The 19,273-nt window shown below is 45.9% G+C and overlaps 2 protein-coding genes across 3 annotated transcripts; one reads left to right on the plus strand and one right to left on the minus strand.

Moving 5' to 3' along the window:
• Positions 1-3,415: 3,415 nt before the first annotated feature.
• elf3 (E74-like factor 3 (ets domain transcription factor, epithelial-specific)) lies at positions 3,416-7,063 on the plus strand. Its single transcript, XM_076013237.1, has 9 exons — positions 3,416-3,574; positions 3,694-3,842; positions 4,293-4,526; positions 4,655-4,762; positions 4,842-4,988; positions 5,072-5,149; positions 5,255-5,374; positions 5,466-5,661; positions 6,170-7,063. The coding sequence occupies exons 2-9, from the start codon at positions 3,701-3,703 to the stop codon at positions 6,279-6,281; spliced, it is 1,137 nt and encodes a 378-aa protein (XP_075869352.1). The 5' UTR covers positions 3,416-3,574; positions 3,694-3,700; the 3' UTR covers positions 6,282-7,063.
• A 7,521-nt stretch (positions 7,064-14,584) lies between these two features.
• On the minus strand, positions 14,585-18,734 carry fhit (fragile histidine triad diadenosine triphosphatase). 2 transcript variants are annotated; one of them, XM_076013261.1, is made up of 7 exons: positions 18,641-18,734; positions 17,157-17,291; positions 16,624-16,769; positions 16,315-16,344; positions 15,669-15,737; positions 15,001-15,111; positions 14,585-14,878 (listed from the first exon to the last, which is right to left on the minus strand). In XM_076013261.1, the coding sequence occupies exons 2-6, from the start codon at positions 17,260-17,262 to the stop codon at positions 15,013-15,015; spliced, it is 450 nt and encodes a 149-aa protein (XP_075869376.1). In that variant the 5' UTR covers positions 17,263-17,291; positions 18,641-18,734; the 3' UTR covers positions 14,585-14,878; positions 15,001-15,012. The 2 variants fall into 2 exon arrangements, with proteins under 2 accessions (XP_075869376.1, XP_075869375.1); XM_076013260.1 differs by having other exon boundaries at positions 15,017-15,111; positions 18,641-18,730.
• Between the last annotated feature and the right edge of the window lie 539 nt (positions 18,735-19,273).

The following is a 19,273-nucleotide window of genomic DNA, read 5'->3' on the forward strand; positions in this document are numbered from 1 at the left end:
AAGCACCCTCGGGAATTGGGACGAGCCTTCGCGCAGTGCTTTGACGCAACTTCCTTCCAAAATGCGCACTTCAAGGACGCAGAACCTGAATTGAGACACAGCCAGAGAGCCCAGCACTGCTGCAAGGGCCCTCTTCATCGCTCGAGGACCCCTCAGCAGCCCGCTGAAGTGCCCGATGAGAAACAAAAACAACACAGTTCTCTGCAACTTTAACCCCTGGGAATTTGCAACAGAGAAAGCATCAACAAAAATATCCTCATAGTCCATGTTATGAAAGTGAAAATGTTTACGAACCTTGTGACCATCCTCCTCTTCCTTTCTCCTTTTTCTCCCCCTGTTAATAATGACCAAAAAGAGTGCAATTTGTCATTCACATCCTCTTCATCCAATTTATTTTCATTCTTGCTACAGCTGAAGACAACGCACCCCAAACAACAATGGTGGTCCAGTTATGAGTCATATTAGAAGACCATGATACACACAAGTTGACACTTCCAACAGGGATCCCAAACACGGTGGAAGACCTTTTTTCACTAGTTGGTAAAACCTTCCAGTTAACTGGGGAATTTGCACTTGTTACACAAAGACAACGATTTTGGAAACCATTTTTTTTAGTGTGACCTCAGTTGCTGACCTTCAAGACAAGGCCACAGTGAAGGTGATCAGAAACAGTGACCCTTGAACTACATCCAGTAGGTACATCAGGACTGTCCTCTACACTGAGTTCTGTGAGTTCACTGGATACCCATCCTGCGAGTAATAGTCAAGTGGACTTCCATCCTGCAGACCAATAATGCATGACCTGTCAAAAGTCATATTCTCTCATACCTCCTATCGTTTTTATCCAATTGAGCAAATAACCCCAGTGCCTTATGGCCTTGTTGAGAAGGTTCCTTGCCTTAGGGAGCCGAGGTGCTTAGCAAGGTTATATGGCTGGCGGCAGTGAATCGAGAACAAGATGCCCAGTCGCTGTGCCAAGCTGAAATCAAGAAGATATTCCTGACATTATGGAGAAAGCTTCCAGCCAATGTAGAGCCAGCAAAAAAAATGTGGAAAAGTCAAAGAAAGCAGAGGGAAATGATCTGCCCCCACATCCTGTTGGCGACCATCAGGACACCTTGGAGAAGAAGAGGCTTGGATTAATCACTGAAATGAAAAAGAAGAAGAATGCAAAGACAATGACCAAAAAAAGAAGAAAAAAAAAAGTCAAAGACTTTCTCAACTTGAAGAGTGGAAGTGGTGACCAGCAGCTCATCCAGCAGCTTTTTCAAAGGCAGGAGGCCTGCATGAGTTTGATCATTTTTCTCTCCACAAACAATCTTTTGTTTGTCCACTTAAACTTTGTGATGTTGTCTGTCATTGAAAACTCTGTGTGTGCTCTTCATTTATTCATTGACTAGATCAAAGAGGAGTCCCGTCGTGTAATCACCGTTTCCCCGGTGGAGAAGTTCATGCTGCAACTTGATGGGTGTACGTCACGTCCTTTACACCTGGTTAGCAAAGGGGGAGGAGCTGCTAATTCCTACATGGGTCCTCTGCTGATTTTAAGATGTTATCTTTAATTTGCACAATCCTGTACCTAGGGAAGGACAGGAAGTCATGGCTCGTCATGTGGTTGTCCAGTAACAGCATGTGAGGCGGTAATAGACTCATAGAACAGGTTGGGTGAAATATTTTGTTGTCGCTGTTGTGCACAATGCTGTAATTGTAATTACTGTTGGAATCTTAAAAAAACAAAAAAAACCTTCCCCTTTGGAAGGTGCTGGCATCTCCTCTCTTGTTCCTCCCTCCTCTTCCCCTCGTCACAAATATTTTCTCTGCACATGGTTGGAAATGTGTTTTGCAATCAAGCTCTTTCAGCAACTGCAGCGTGTTTGAAGCTGTCGATTGGCGTCAGTGTGTTGAGTATCAGGGGCAAACCCTGAAATCCACATTTCACACCACGCACTTTCCGTTTAGTTGAATTGTAGAAAAACTGAAGAGGGTTCCCTCTGTATATTGTCGATTTAAAAAAAAAACAACCTTTGGTTAATTAAAACTATTGATACACCTAATTGGCTAAGAAGTACGTTTTGGGGAACCATTACCTTCCCTGAATAAGCACTGGTTCATTACTTATTGCTTCTTAACTTATTTAGCAATTGTAGTAGTAGCAGTCGAGTCGAGTAGAGTCGTAGTACTAATTAGCTTACTAACTACTTAGGCTTCACCAGGACATCCACTCAGCGGAGTAACAGCTCCCAAAAAGAAGCAGAGCCTCCAAGATGTGGCAGGCGGAGGAGGCAGAGCAGGGAAGCTCCTGGCCCTGGAGGAGGGACAAGGCTTTGGGAATAGAAGGATCCTAAGCAGGCTGCAGGGAGGGTAGGGAGACGTCCCTGCCACCGGCCCATCAACCCCAAGGTGTTCTGGGAATCACAGGGCCAAACATCAGGGAAAGGTGGCTGCAGCCTGCTCAACGGCACTGGCAGAGGTGCGACCAGCAGGCGAACCGCCTGCGCTTCCTCTAGTAAGAACATTAGCAATGAGGAATGTCATTTTTTTAAGAAAGTAAAAAAAAAGTAGCAGTGGTAGTAAGAAGAAGAAGAAGAAGAAACATCAGTTTGTTTGGAAGCAATCGTGTTGAGTAATTAGTTAGTAGTAGTCAAATCTGTCCAAATAAACTGAGTGCAAATTGTTTATTTAGTGTTGACCTGCACATCACTAATAAAGTGACGTCCTGAAGTTGGCTGTGTGTGTCACCAGGAGCTGCCAAGTCTGTGTGTCCAAAGAGTCAGCGACGTTTATTTATGCTTCCTTTGAAAAGTCTCTGCCCTGCAAAACATAGATGAAGAGCAACATGTGTTTTAATGAGGTTAATGACTTTTATCAGTCACAGTCGGGCTCGACTCTAGACTGCTTATCTACAGCCTGCTGTTTGCTCCCCTCCGCCTTGTTGGGGGCTATTTTTAGACACATTATCCACACCCTCGATCTCGTTGGTGAGAAATGAAGGTGACCATGTCATGGAAACGGTGCAGAGTCCACTTCATATGAAATCTGACACTAGTTATTAAAAAAAGAAAAAAGAAAAGGAGGTTAAATGCAAATGAATTACTACTATTTGGTTTCAGAAAAGAACCCAGAGAGAGAAAGACTAAACCATGGAAAAATGTTGAAACATGAAAAACACCAAGTGAAATGAATCAGTGTGTTTTGTTCCCCTCAAAGCGGCAATAATCTGATGAGCGGTTCCATGGAAAGATTAAAAAAAAGAGAAAAGAATGGCCGTCTCGGTGAGGAGCAGGGCTGGTTGGTTGAGTTGATCATGTTCTCAGGAGGGTGGGAGGGAATGTGGGAGGTCTGGCCACTCCCAGCTGGAATTTCCCTGAACTTACCTGTCACCTGCTCCCTGGAGGGTTATAAACTCTTCAGGTGGTTTTGTTCATTAGTCAATGTGTTTTTCCCCCCTCGCGAGCTGCTGCCACAGGCAGAGGAATAGCTGACAGCCTGACGGCGCCCAAGCCTGTTGGACTTCTTGTTTCCTTTTTTTTATTTATTTTTTTTATTAGCCATTTTGTGATTTTGCTGTCAACAGGTAAAATCCTCTCTCTGCTTCCGCTTCTTCAACGTGCTGTGTGTTTATATTGATGTTTAATGTATTAAAAAAAAAAAAAAAAAAAAAAAAGGTTGTGTAAACATGTCTGTCCTCCATAGTGTCTCCATGGCATCAATGTGTCTGAGCAGCGTCCTGACGGGCGCCAACATGGCCATGTATCAGACTGGCATCGCTGATTTTCTGCAGCAGCAACCCAGTGTCAATCATTTGCACATTGGCACCGCAGACTTTGGTTCCATCACGAGCGGTAAGCAACACAATGAGGCGAGACCCATTTCCCCACGTGGGGGGGAGATAAAGTTCACTCTGGTCCACCGCCAAACTTAAAATCCAAATTGTGATTGTGTGTCCCGCTACAAATGTGCGGTCTTTACTTTGACCTCCATTCAGTTGCCAGGCAGCCAATGTTTAACCCGGCAGAACCTCTGGACAGAGGAATGCAGCTTAGGTGGAACAGCTCTGTCTTTGTCCGAGATATATTCAAATCAAATAATGTGGTAGCACACCATGTAAATGTCTTCTTTTTTTTTTTTTAGAAGACAACAAAACAGAAAACCAAAGAGAGTTTTTGCCAAATCGTTTGTGTGCTTTGCAATAAATAGCGGAAAATTGCGGCAACACAAAATGCTGCACGAGTGGCCTGAAACATCGACCTGTGCACAACGCTGACTCATTCCCGACCTCTGGGTTTCTGCAGGGCAGTCGTACGGCCACATCAGCCCCTCATGCTGGACCACAGCGAATGTTTTGGATTGGATCAGTGACCAGGTGGAGTTGACCAAGTACGACGCCAGCACCCTGAGCCTGGCCTACTGCACCATGGACGGCTCTGCCCTCTGTCAGATGAGCCGCGAGCAGATGATCGAGGTCTTTGGGCCGCAGCTTGGACCACACCTGTCCCACAGTCTGCAAGAGCACAAGTTGAAATACGGTAATTGAGTCTGTCACGTTGTTCATCGCATCACCTCAAGAGAGACAACGACCAATCGTACGATTGTCCAATGTGAGAAAATATCTGAAATCAACTCACTCCCCCCCCCCCGCCCCCCACCCCCCCAGACTTACACAGCCTGACCGAACCAGAACTGCATGAGACCTGCCAACTCCTGGACAACTTTCTGGACAACTTAAACTTCCCTCTGCTGAGCACCATTCGAATTGGCCAAGGTGCGTGGAGTCCTATCTCGGCCTGTATCTGGTGCCATAAAAGTGACGCCCTGTAACTCACAGTGCTTTGTGCCTGCAGCGGAAGCGGATGCCAACAAGAGAGATTTTGACTACAGGGACGATTACGACCTGACGAGTCTCACCATGGAACCCATGACACCTTTTGGAGACCCTGACTGCCTCTCCGACACCCAGTCTGATAGTGAGCTGAGCTCCTCATCCAACAGTGAGTATGATCTTCATCATCAGCTCCGCCGTTGCTATGCTTCTTGTGCCCCTGAACAACGTTCCATGCTTGGTCCTCCGCAGGTGGCGTGTTTGGCTTTTCGGGAATGTGCTCACCAGAGTCGGGCAGCAGTGAATCCGACCCCGAGTTTTCCTTTCCAAGTGAGTTTTAAGCGGGACACCTTTTCATCTTGTGGAGCATTTTGCATTCCTTTGTGTCAGCAGTGCAGAATGGGGTTAGTAAATGATTGGCCGCTGTGTTGACAGAGACACACATCAAGAAAGAAAAAGAAGACTGTCGCCTGAAACGTCCACGAGGGCGTCCGCCCAAGCTCAGCAGGGAGCAGAGCAGCAGCATTTACGGCACTTCAAAGAAAAGCAAACACGGTAAGAAGGCGTATTGACAACGATGAGCGGCGTGAAAATACCGAGAGAAATGATGAAGACCTCTAACGAGCACCCTGGCTGATTCCTGCAGCACAACGAGGCACTCACCTGTGGGAATTCATCAGGGACATCCTCATCCACCCAGAGAGGAACCAAGGTCTGCTGAAGTGGGAGGACCGTCGCGAGGGCGTCTTCAAGTTCCTCAAGTCGGAGGCGGTGGCTCAGATGTGGGGTCAGAAGAAGAAGAACAGCAGCATGACCTACGAGAAACTCAGCCGTGCCATGAGGTGATTCGATGTTCCAAGTCAATCGTCCCAATGTTGTCGAGTTGCTTCGCGATGCCGCGTTCAAGATGTTCCAACTGCGATCCTTGCTGATAATGAGCGTGACGATGTCTTCTGGTTTGGTGAATAATCCACAAATCCAATAGACTCAACATTCCTCAACCACCATCAAATATCTGAGCCATCAGTGAGACTTTGCATTTCAGTTTCATTGTGCCAATATTTCAGATCCTGATTCGAGCTCTTTGAGAAAATAGAAACACAAACTCTCATATACAATAATAACTTCAAAGCGGTGCAAGGCCCAGGCACTTCCATCCAAAAAGATGAAGAACAGCCCACAACACTCAACGTCCTTCTCAAAAGTCTTTCCTAGTCTTACTGACGGGCATCGACCAAACACAAACACGCTTCCACCTCATCTTCCTCATCGTGTTGGAGCTCTACAAACCGCCGGTGATACGAGAGAGTGCACGTTTCTCCTGAACTGACCCTCTGCTTTTCCCACCAGGTATTACTACAAGCGGGAGATCTTGGAGAGAGTCGACGGCCGCCGACTTGTTTACAAATTTGGCAAAAACTCCAATGGCTGGAAGATGGAAGAGATAGGGGTTGGCATGTAGAGCATCAGTTGGTGGCCAGGCACCAACCAACGGTGGTTGTGGAAGAACTGGAAACACCAGTGAGACCTGTTTGGGAAACGGTGTAACTGCCCCAAGTCTGACGTTTAAGACACAAACTTCCTCATCAGAGGAAGGTGTTACAGAGAATGTAAGCCAGTGTTTTTGGCTGTAGTAGGTTTTATGAACCAGTTATTAATGTTTGACTTTTGTGTTTTTCCATACGGAGAGACAAACTTATTGTGCCCATACAAATTGTCATTATTGTGGAGTGGAAAATCAATTAGATGATGGCGAACTAACTTACACGCTTCACTTACTTTGGTGTTCCTATGGTGCAATGGCATTTGTTATCTGATTTTTGTTCCTTTCCATTTGTTTTTGCTATTCTAAATAGATGACCTTTTATTCTGCGTTTTCTGCGTCAATGCGAAATTTGTGGGCAATTGTGAATGTTGAAAATTTGAACGCAAAGCAAGGAGAACGTCTTCGTTTTTGTCTAACCAGCAACAATGAGCACTCAACGTTCGTGACAGAAAGAGTTTTATGCAAGAGAGCTTTTGGATATGCGTAAATGAGCACATCAACGTATGCAAAAATAGACTAATAATAGATTAACAATGTTTTTGAACACTTTGTATCATCAGTTCATGCTTTTATGTAAATAATTTATACAAGTTAAACTTTTGTTTTAACTTATGTATGTATCCTGTGTAATGTTATATGAAGACAATAAAAAAAAAAAAAACAATAAATGTAAACACTGTATAGTGCATTAATAACTACTGAAGAGTTTCAATGTGGTAAAAGCCAATACTTTAGGGCAGCGGTCCCCATTATTATAATGTGAGACAATATTGGGGGTGGGGGGGAGAGCGATCGACACTCATGTTGCTCGCTAGCTTGCTAGCTTGTGGGTTTAATCTTGCGGTAACGTATCAGGTGACCGACACGTTGACGCATGTCAATCGCCTTGACTCGTCCGGCCCGGTACCAAATGACCCACGGACCGGCACCGGTCCACGGCCCGGTGGTTGGGGACCTCTGCTTTAGGGTTTATATGAAACATTCAAGGAATGACGTTTAATGAATCACTTTCAGTGTGCCCATCACAAATGACTCTAAAACGCTTCATTAAAGATTCGGTGCTATGATTATGAGTCTACATGACTCTTTTGTGACTGCCTTAAATATGAACTCTTTGAACGTTCACCCATTTCTAAAGAAATACAAGTCAACTTTAGGTAGTAGCACAAGAAAGTCTAGTTTCAATTCAGAAAAAAACCTTTTGAAAAATGACAGTAACCTCCAGTTAAGCAACACACAGACCACAGGTCACTCTGTTTTGAGGCCACTAATACTTCAAATCAAATGGCACTTAAGCATGTGGAGGACAAGTACTTTATTAAAAACAAGTGAAGACTTACAACAACAAAAAAATGAACACAATCTGGAAATATTTGTTTTGTGTGCAACTACTGCCGAGCACCTGCTGGTATTCCACATCAAGTCTGCGGTTACTCTCAACCAAACCAAGGCCTGAACTCAGGTAGCTGCTGGTCACCGCTGACCAGGGAATCCACCATTGAAAAAAGAAACCAGAGGGACTCCTCCTTGCATGACTTCTCAATGTTTTGTGTAACACCATGAGTAAGGCATCTAACACATGGCACATTGCTCATCTATAGCTGCTGAGCAGAGAGTGTTAGTCATGCCAATTCTGCTGCAAAGGCTTCCAAGTAAGTCATGGGCGGTTTAAGTCAACACAATCTGGGGATGAAGACATCTGCTGTGTGTGGAGTCTATTTATTTAACATTTATTTATCTACTTTGCAGTCCAATGTTATTGCAGTGTACCAGTGCCCCTATAAAGGTTCCATCTTGGGCACGTAAAGTTTGCCCCGTAATGGCGGCTCATTAACATCACGGTCAAGAATTTGTGATTTTTTGAATTTGTGCGCATCAGGGTACGACAAAGTTTTGCGTCGCTCTTGCTTGCTGACAATGGAACACGCAGGTTTGTCCGCCTCATTTTTCCGCTGGAAGCCAAAAGCGGACGCAGGAGTCTGATTTCAGCGTGGAGTCCAACAGGTCTGGCCAGTTAGAAATGAAACTAAACAATTCAATGTGGCCGACCGACCGACCGGCGTACGTATCTGTCGTCGTGCCACTGTTCTGCTCTTTTCTTAGAAGCCTTTCCAACAAAGGACGCTTTGCCGGGTGAAGGTTTACTTTGCGACAAGTTTGAAATGAGAGATAATGATCTCCTTTCAAAGATCGTTCCACGACGCTGCCTCTTGTTCTCGTATAGAGACGTGAAGACCATCCCAGTTGACAGCGAGCAAAGTCCAGCAATATCCTGGACCTTTATGACCAGCATGCCGTAAAGACACAAAACACACAACCCAGCCCAACACACACACACACACACACACACTGCGGGCAATCTAGAGACAACAATTAATCTACACTAATTATATTTAGGTTGTGGGTTGTTAAGAGTAGTGACACAGACTACAGACAGCATTGTCCTGTCAAAGACAGCCTTATAATTATTATAACGCATGTTTGAGCTGAAAACAAATATTCAATATTCACGATGTGGGAGGAGCTTTCAGTCGAAAAGACCTTCATGTTCATCAACGAACAATGTCAGGAGAAGAAGGAGAATTGCAATGGAAAAGACGTTTCCTCTTTACTCCCGACTGGCCTTGGCCAGAGTTCAACTAAAGCCCTCGGGGCGTTGCTTTTCGGGTAAACACGCAAAAACAATGCAGCTATTAAAAAAAAAAAAAAAAAAAAAAAACTTTTGAGATTCAAAGTTAACGTTCAGGAATTGTTAACTTGTTGTTAATCTTTTCTCAGTGTTAATAAGACTGTAAGCAGAGCTCAACTAAAACACATACAAATAAAAGTCTCTATCACCACACACGCACACACGCACACACACACACTGAGGCAGAGTGAGTCACAGTCTCCTCCTCCTACTAGGTCAACATACCAGTCTTACAACTATGTTTGGCCGCATGCCAGAAGGGGAAGTGTCACGTAGCTTACTGGAAAACGGTGCAATCTGTGCCAAGGGAATAAAATAAACAAAAGAGGGAGGGACTCTCAGCTATGATCTCAGCGCATTGTAACTGGACAAAAGCCATTATGATCTTCCCCTCTGTTACTGGTTAAGCTCAACCCCGACCCTCTACATTCCCTCCACGTGAAGACTTTATTGGAATGTTTATAACGTGCAATAATTACTTCAGCTGTGCATATTTTTCACTGTTTTTCTCTGTATCACTGGTTTTTGTAATTTACCCAAATTGACTTAATTGTGTACATAAGTTTTTGTAAGACATGCTCATTTCACTTAGTAGTTCAATTTTTATAGGCTCTTGTTCACTTATTTCTATTTTTATAGGCTCTTGTTTATTTACTTTTTTACTACTGTTTTGCACTATTTTTAGGTTATTTTTATATGCTCTGTTCACTTTATTCACCTACATTTCCCCGTCGTGGGACGAATAAAGGTTTATCTTATCTTATCTTATCTTATGAACATAACATTAACAGACTCAGTTGTGCATCTTTATGCCTCTATATTTTTTCAGCAGTGTTTATCAATGAAATGTTGATTTACAGTTGTATTTCAACAGGATGCACCTGTTGCTTCTCACTCAGAGCATTAAGGATACTTCACTTGAAATCAACTGTTAAATGACAGTCACTAGTCCTGTCATTAACAGCACTTGGGTGTATTCAAAAACCCAGTACTCATCTATTAATCAGTCATTAAACTGTACTTTTTGTATTGTGGGAAGATAACCCACAATGCAAAGGTGTATTGCTCACTCCCGACGGGGAGGAAAGTCCAACTGGGTGGAGTGCAACTGTCGTATTCACAAGTGGGGATTGAATAGAGCGGGAGATTGACAGAAGAACTGGGGCAGCGGCTGCAGGGATGCAGACGCTAAACCAATCCGTTGTAGTGAAGAAGTTTGGAGACCCGTGCTTTAAAGCCACGATGAGCTTTGGGTCATGACTGAACGTGCATCAAGAGTGTCCGTCTACAACAAACAATACTGTGCATTTGAATCTTTGAACTTTAGCCCCTACACACCCCAAACCCTGACATAACCCCCCCCCCCACCTACCCTGTGTGGTGTGAGGATATTACCCTCTAGTGTCCGCCACAATCTCACCCAAGACCTGGTGAACTTCATAATGTTGGTGCAACTTCCTCACCAAGTTTTGCTAATTTTGCACTGAGAAAATGAGAGGAGGACAATAAAGAACAATTATGTTGCAATACCATTGAGAAGCTTCTGCACTGTTTTTATATGGACCATTGTCTGGTATCAACAAAGACTGAAGAGGAAGCAGTGTTGTTCAATTATAAACTGTTTTCCATATTTTCCAAAGGAGGCTTTATGTTGACAAAATGGATGAGTAACAGTCATGCAGTGATGGAGGCAATTCTGGAAGACCAAAGGACACAAGGTAGAACGACTATATGGATCTGGATTATGACCTACTATCTGTGGAGCATAGCATCCCAAGTAGTCTACTTGGGATGCTATGGTCCACTCAGTCCAATGCCTCCAAGTTAAAGATTGTGGTGCAGGACGGGCCTCTGGCGAGAGAGAAGAGGGATTCTTTCTGTCATCAGTTTGATTTGTGATCCCCAAGGAATCCTGAGTCCCATTTTCCGGCTCTTAAATCATCTTGCAGGAGCTAGGCAGGCAGTGACTAAGCTGGGAGGACCTCATACCACCATCGGCTGCACAGGAATGGATAAACTGGTTAAAGGAGCTACGCCAGTTAGAGCACCACCAGGTTGGTCTGGAAGACAATGTCCTGGAGCGTGAAGCCCTCAGACCACGGAGAAGTCACTGCAGTGCAAAGCCACCAATTTACAGATGCAAGTGAAACTGGTTGCAGTGCAGTGATCTATCCGCTCCTGCAAAATAAACACTCGGAGGTAAATAGCCGCTTTCTCATGGGAAAGTCCAGGGTGTCTCCTTAAAAACATTTTGGATACCTTCTGGAAAAAGGACTTGGACGTGTTATTGAAAGACTCAATGTTTTGGACAGACAACACCTTGGTACTCGTCCATCAAGAACAAGACTTCGAGGTTCTGTCATTTGGCTGCAAACAATGTCTGAGAACTATTCAAAGTATCACAGCCATCCCAGTGGAGATATGCGAGCACTCCAACCACGCCGCAGATGTGGCCTCCAGAGGGCTGAAGGCTGGAATGTTTCTGATGAGTGATGCCTGGTTGTTGAAGCTGCATACAGTAGTCTGCATCCTGTATGGGACCGGCCTGCAAGTCCAGGTGGTGTGGATGAACTTCTTTCTGACTGATGATGCAGAAGTCAAGGTCAGAGTCTCAGTCAATGTGCAACAGAGTTCCAAGGACGTGGATGCAATCGCTCGTCTGGTCCGGCATTTTTAGTTTTGGAGCTGTTTGAGAAGGGCCGTGCCTTGGGTTATCAGGCCAAGAACTTGCCGAGGTGTCTCTGTCAGAGGGAGGAAGGGTCTGAGCCACTCAGTCTGACAACAGGGAGCAACAATGACCTTCATCAGAGCATGAAGCACAATTAATAGGGCGTCTCTTCCTGAAAATGTGAAGCACAGTGTTACGCTGGGCAAACAGTACCACGTGACTCACATACGAGTTGGTCACGAAGGATGAAACTACGCACTGTACAAATTGCGTCAGAAGTCCAGGCGTTGCCACAGCCAGGAGGAGGATTTTATGTTTTGTTTGTTTTACGCTGCGAGCTGCTCCAGGGTTCCACCCGATGGCAGATCTTCCCATTGACAGGGTCCAGTCCAGGGTCCAGTCCAGGGTCCAGTCTCCAGATTCAGCGTAGATACTTTGGACCTTTTGGAGGTCAAGAGGTGGAAGGACAAAGTGAGGAAACACAGAGGGATGATTACCTGCCTTGCAATACAAACTATCCACACTGAAGCGGCTTCCTCTTTGGATGGACATTTGTTTATCAATGCACTATGACGATTCGTGGCAAGACATAAAACATGTATGACATAACATGACGCTAACACCCAATCACCTCTCATTGCGACCTCAATAAATGTCCAGTTTGTTCCGGAAGCATCACCAAGGAATCGGAGCGAGGATCTCCCACAGTACTTCAGAAGTGGACCTGCGTCAAACGCAACTTTGTGGTAGGTGACAACATGCTTGTTGTGGACGAGACCTCACCTTCACAGACTGACAGTGTGAGGTGGGCACTTGACTTGCATTCCCAGGAGGAGAGCACACTGATGAACGAGACTGACCTGGTCACATGTTCACGCAGGCAGCTGTCTGAATTGGGAGAGTGTGTTTTGATTGACAGCTCAAACCAAGTGCAAACCAGGTATGTGAAGATCTTGTCTCGCATGCTGAATCTTTGCTGACGAGAAATGAAACACGGACGTGTTCGCCAGCGGCCGTTGCTTCCTCATAGCTGCAGCCAGTCAGCAGTGCAAAGCTGCACCGTCTTTGGTTTGGAGTCACGATATCTTATAGGAAAGAACGACACAGTGCAGATTGTTGGACATAGCGTGGACTTATTAAAACTCTGTTGACCAACCTCTTCATGCGGCCCTTTATTTTTGACAGAATCCTTGAACTTACTTTCCTGCTCTTAATTGTAAATACATGCCAATTGATTTTAAATGCTCTGTAAAAGTCGCTCGACGAGCTCACATGAAGGCGATGTAATGTGTTGGTGGGATTTTGTGTGTCTGGATTGTCAAGCTGTCGCATTATAATGATGGTATTATCAGGTGTATTCATTGAAGTAGGCCTGTGCCTCTGAGTGGAGGCAACCCAAGCCTCTGCATACTCCTCCACATTGGCCACCTGTTGCTCTGTGGCTTGCTTCTTTGAACACAGAACACCACAGTCCATTCTCTCAAAGCAGTATTGCCTCACCCTGCTGGCCAAACTCTCCTTTGCCTCCCAGCAGGTTTTGATTGCGTCAAAGACTGCCTCTCTCTGGAGGAACTGGGAGATTTTGGTCAGCTGGTGGTGAGGATGCTCCTGGTCCTGCTTCTCACAGCCCTCTTCCGCAAGCATGGCGACCCTGATCGCTCCGATGACACAGCTGGCGGAACAGCCCTGAACCGGTGCTACGCCACATCTGTTCACTGTTCGCTTTCTCCTCCTTTGACTCGTCTCTTGACCAATCCTTCCATACTTTGGAAGATCTTACCTACTTCAGCGGCCAGCTTGCAGATCATTCGGCCTTCCCTCCCATCCAGGCCTTGCACGGCCTTTTGCATCCTCCTCTTCCTCCTCCTCCTCCTCTTCTTTCACACAATCATACAAAACATGGATTTTCTTCATCATGAGCCATTCATTATTAATTTGCTCGTCTTGGTGAATTCACCAGCAGTTGCTGTTTGTAAATATAGCGGAGCACTTGGACACAATCTTAAAACAGAACTCTGACCTATTTACAGTCGTTCTTCCTGGCAGTTGCTCCTATAAACTGAGCTCAACGTGACTTTTTATTGAGACGTTTCTCAGCTCGCTTGAAAAAAATGCCCACTTTCAAAGTAATGAAAGGTTGTTGTCCCACGACACTTATATATCAACATTTTCAAGATTTAATTGCTCTTCATGCGAAACTGACCCAGATTTGTTTCCTTTCTCAAAACAGGCAGCTTTTGTTCGCCAATCATTTCCCCAGCTTGTGTGTGTGTGTTGCCAAGGTCAAAGTCTGTCTCCATGAGTGTGTTATCAGTGTGTGTGTGTGTGTGTGTGTGTGTGCATGACCTGTTGATGGGGCAGTGAGTCGTGCTGTTGCCAGAGCTGCAGGTTTTTATAGTATCCGCGTTCATGGTGCCAAGTGCCAGTGCACTGCATTTATGACTTCTGTCAGCTCTTGCACGTCTTATAAAACACATGCAGATTGTCAACAATGAAAAAAAAGCAAAATAAACAAATAATAAAAATAAAACCTCTTCCACTCCTCCATGATCACATCAGGCGGAGATGGTGGAGGTGAGAGACCTTGCTCTCCTCCAGGATGGGGCACGGATGCTTCATAGGGTTCAGGCCTGGAGACATGCTTGGCCACACCATCACCTTTGACCTCAGCTTCTTCAGCAAGGCACCGGCCATCGTGGAGGTGTTTGGGGCGGTTATCGTGTTGGAATGCCACCCTGCGGCCCAGCTTGAGAAGGGAGGGGACCGTTCTCTGCTTCAAGTATGGTTGCATCCATGGTTATCTTCAACTTGAACTTGAACAGTAGCTCCCAGTGTCGGTGATACAGGGAAGAAGACCAGTAGTAATAGATACCAGAAAGAGTTTATTTCAGCTCTATATCTGCACACAGATGCACTCAAGTAAAGCAACAGCAGTCAGTCAAGATGATGCAAACACGTCAAGAGTTTGACACAAATCTTGATTCTAGGTTGTGATGTGCAGTCATAATGTCATATTATCAATGTAAAAAAGTCATGCTATGTAGGCTGTCAGTTTGCAATAGTGTGTGTTGGGCTGGTGCGAGTGCAGCGCTTCCGTTCAGGAGCATCAACATCCACCATCACCTGCTCCACTGGCAATCTGCCATTCAAAAGAGCCTGAAATATGAGGTTTGTTCACCATTACTGTCACAATATTGAAGTCGAGTGACATAAACCGCTCCAAATAGCATGAGCGTATGCATATGGCAAACATGCCTCAGGTCTGTGGTCGTACGTACCATGAAATCCTGCTACAGCTGCTCCCTGAGAACTGATGCCTCTGCTGCCATCTCCTCCTCGGACCTCCACTTGGAGGGAGCGTCCTCGTCATCTCCATCGTGCTTTTGTAACTGCAAACAAACAAAGAATGGATGAATGAATGAATGAATGAATGAATGAATGGATGAAACTGCAAGACAGCTGGTACAATCACAGCAAGTGATGACAAAGGTCCATAACTTCATAAATGTCTCCTAGAAACCAATGAAATAAAGACCGTGGCCCTGGCCAGCCAAACTGAGGGCTCTTCTGTTGTTCCTGTGTTCTACTCTGAGCTTCTACTCTACTTTATATGTACTTCAATGTGTTTGTCATTTTCAGCGCTGCCCTGGCCTTTCTTGTCGTCTCCTGTGTTGTGTTGTGTTGTTGAGCCAAAGCCGATGTTTCCACCTTGGTGGACGATAAAGATTGACTCTAATCTGACACTGATAGTAGCAGCCAATAAAACCCCCTGTTGGATTTAGATCAGGGCTGTCAGCGTATCAGTCGGAGGTCACGAGGGGACAAACTTTTTTTATGTGATGTTTTGATCTCTCTACGACTCGGCTGCAGGCCACAGCGGGCACGTTGGGTGTTTCTCGGGGTCAAATACTCGTGATTCTAGCCATGAATACATCTCCTTGCTTACCTCGTCGTATATGCTGTCATTTCTCTCAAAGTCTCCTGCCTTCCTGGGCAGCACATGAACATGGACGTGCTGCCAGTGAAAGTAAACCAGCAGAAATCAGTCAGCTGCATTAGTCAATAACATAGAAACACAACAAGCTCGATGCGGAGAGACTCGACGGAGACAAAATCCAGTGTGCAATATTCAGCTGGATTTATGATTTTTACATTGGGAAAAGCTGAACATACTGCCCATAAACACACTAATAAAAGTTTATACTTTCAGTATATTATCAGTCATTTGGTTTTCCTCCCCCTATCCACCATTTGATGTTGGTGTGCTGCTGGGTTTTTACTCTGCGTGTGCTGTGGGGCCACACAATGGACGTCGTATTGTTGGAAGTAGACCATTAAAAATGAATCTATTAAACCTGCTAATTGTGATAATCAGACCCCTTTAAAATGTCCATTGCTGCCATAAAGCAATGCAGGATGCGTCATTACTTGTCAACCACACACATCCGTCCACACTGTGGCCTCCACGAGCTCCCCCTCACTGGATTCCAGCTGCTTGCATTCCTGAACATCTTCACACTGCATTTATTATAGCAGAGGGAAAACAAGCTTGCGGGGGTGCAAAGAAAACTGGGGGACGTTGAAGTTCTCACCTTCACAGTTTGTCCAGCTTCTGGGCCATCCTGGTGGAAGAGGGGTTCAGAAGGCTGAATTAGAGGACGTTACAAACCGAGTCAGAAGCAGTGGTGCTTGGCGTCAGGTGTGCAGGTGAAGGCCGGAGTCTACATAGAGATAAATAACACTGAAGCTCAATCAGCTTTCACCTTCCTCAGTCTGAGATGAGGCGACCGCTGTCTGCCTTTGAAAATGATTGACAGGCCTAGCGGCTTGTTTTTCACTCTGCACACTGAAGCGTTTCACTCCGGGCCGCTGTCCAACGCAGCGAGGCCTCAGTGTTTCACCTGGATGGCGATGGTCAGCGAGGTGGCGTCGAAGTGCTTCTCCACCAGACTGGCAATGGTCTGAGTGGTGCGGAACAAGTCCGACACTTCCTCTGGCTGCAGGTCGCGAAAGCGCTCCACTTGTCTGAGAGGGCACACCAACACATCTGGAACCACTGGTGAGGAATTCTCAACGCGGCACGGCAGACGTGGACAAGTCGCTCCTCAGAGGACTTTTCTTCACACAACATCGATGGCAGTGAGCGGCACCGTACGAAATGAAACAGCGACTACCGTTGCAAAGCACGCACGGCTGCCAATCACGGCGAGCACGGTGACGGTCAAAGACCAAAGAACCCCACCAGATGCCCATGAGACCACGTGGAGGCAGCCACCGCCCACTGGAACACCTGGACCCCGCATGGTTGGCTCAACAACAAGCCACCGAAGAAGCGTCGGTGCCGCTTGTCGTTACACAACAGAGGCGAGAGACGGACTCACACTTCACACTGCATACACACACGTGCTGACCTCGAGTTAGTGGGAAAGGATACGGCCGGGCACCACGGGTTTGCGGTTGACCAAGGCGAAGGACAGCTCTGTTTGCAGGATCACAACTGACGTCTTGATGAGGTGTTGTCCAAAGCGCAGGGTCGACATGATGAGCGGCCTGGAGATGCAGCGCAGCACTGCAGGGGGTCAAAGGCATCAGTCCAAGCTAGAAGCCTGCTCATCAAACACAGGCAAATACAGTTGGACTGTCACAATGCCCCCCCCCCCCCCCCCATGTGATTTTACAACGCTCAACACCACATTTGCCACGGTGCTTCTGAGGTTTCGATTCCACCAAAGAAAATCCCCAATTTGACCACTAGATGGCGGTGCTTGTCCCAACACTTTTCAACATAACAAATTCAGCCAATCATTATGTCTATGTTGAGGTGGGTTTTTTTCCTCAAAACCTATACAGTAGAAATGGACATGCGAGGTATCATTGTAAAGCCTGGGAGCTCTACTTTTATAATCAGTTGACACATTTCATGGGAAATCATTTTTGGCCTCCAAAGATGACAACCTCCCAGCTCCCATGCTCCTCATAGACTTGCATGGCATTATACTTTAGGCTGAAATTAAGGTTAGGGTTTTCGAGGTTCCTCACACGCTAGAAGCCCCACATTTGGCGTGGGCGCTTCTTGAGGGATCCTCACTGACATCACGGTAGTCCTCCCAAAAGGCCAAAAATGATTTCCCGTGAAATATGTCAACTGATTGTGATAGTAGAGCTCCCAGGCTTTACAATGATACCTCACATGTCCATTTCTACTGTATAATTTAGTCAAAAATCCACCTCAACATAGACATACTGATTCACTGAATTTTCTCTGTTGAACAGTGTTGGGGTAAGCACTGCCATCTAGCGGTCAAATTGCGGAATTTTATTTTAAAAAAATATTTTTTAAAGGTGGAATCGAAACCTAAGAATCACCGCGGAGAATGTGGCTGCCAACTTGAGCGTCGTGATCCATCAGTGCGTGGCTGTTGCTCAGCAACGACAGAAACCGAGCGAGCGGAAGTCGAGAGTCTGCGAGCTTCGCTGCTTCAACTCGGGCAACTTGTCCTGTCCTTCCGCCAGGAGCCGATGTAGAACCAGGAAGGGCTTCAGCTGGCGCAATCAATCAATCATCGATCGATCATTGAATCTGTGCTCGACTGCACGAATTGTAGGAACGTGAACATTTCGCGAACACAGCACATCTCTCTCTCTCTCTCTCTCTCTCTCTTCTCTCTCTCTCTCTCTCTCACACACACACACACACACACACACACACACACACACACACACACACACACACACACACACACACACACACACACACACACGTCACGTGTTCCGCTTGTTTCCGTTGCAGCTTTGTGAAACAACCGAGATGAGAGTGTATGTAGCAGTGGATGCTAGCAGCGAGCAGCTACACCGATGTTGTTGGCGAGTCGAGACAAACCACCGCCGCGGTGGCTCGGCCGCTCACCTGCTACTCACACTGCTGCTGTTTACTGGCGAGGTTTAGGACGCCGCCCGCCCGCTGCTTTCATTCAGAGCTCCCGTCATTCCTTCTTCTCGCGTGCAGAACGCGCTGGGATGGCGCGGCACGACAACCTTACATTACTGCCACCTACTGGTGCAGCGGTATAACCAGCATGCACTTGTCATATCGGTAGGTCGCAGTACAACAGGTAACGTGCTGTAAACCCAGTGGTGTAGCCTCGCTCGTGCACATCTGTCCAGCAGCAGCTGCCTCACCACAACACAAAATAAGAAGCACCATCAGGCTCAGTAAAGCATCCACACAGACGTGAGATCTTGAAAGACTGATTATGTTCCGTCGACATGTGAGTGTATTGTGAGCGACACAAGATATATTACAGCCATTTACAACTGCACTTTAATCAACAGACAAACAGCAATCACTGACTCTCACTGACTCCCAAAAACATGAGAACATAAAGCATCATTTTGATCACATTTTCAAACGAGAAAGTGAGCGTCAAAAAAACAGACCAGCCAGCGGAAAATAAGTGTTGTTTTTTTTTAACCTACTCACACAGTGTTGCTTCAGTTAAGATAAAAAACAACAACAACAACAACAACAACAAAACAAAAACAAAAAGTAGT

Source organism: Nelusetta ayraudi, unplaced genomic scaffold, assembly GCF_046127955.1.
Source record: "Nelusetta ayraudi isolate G7.1 ecotype Tasmania unplaced genomic scaffold, CSIRO-AGI_Nayr_v1 ptg000146l, whole genome shotgun sequence".
NCBI classification, from domain to species: domain Eukaryota; kingdom Metazoa; phylum Chordata; class Actinopteri; order Tetraodontiformes; family Monacanthidae; genus Nelusetta; species Nelusetta ayraudi.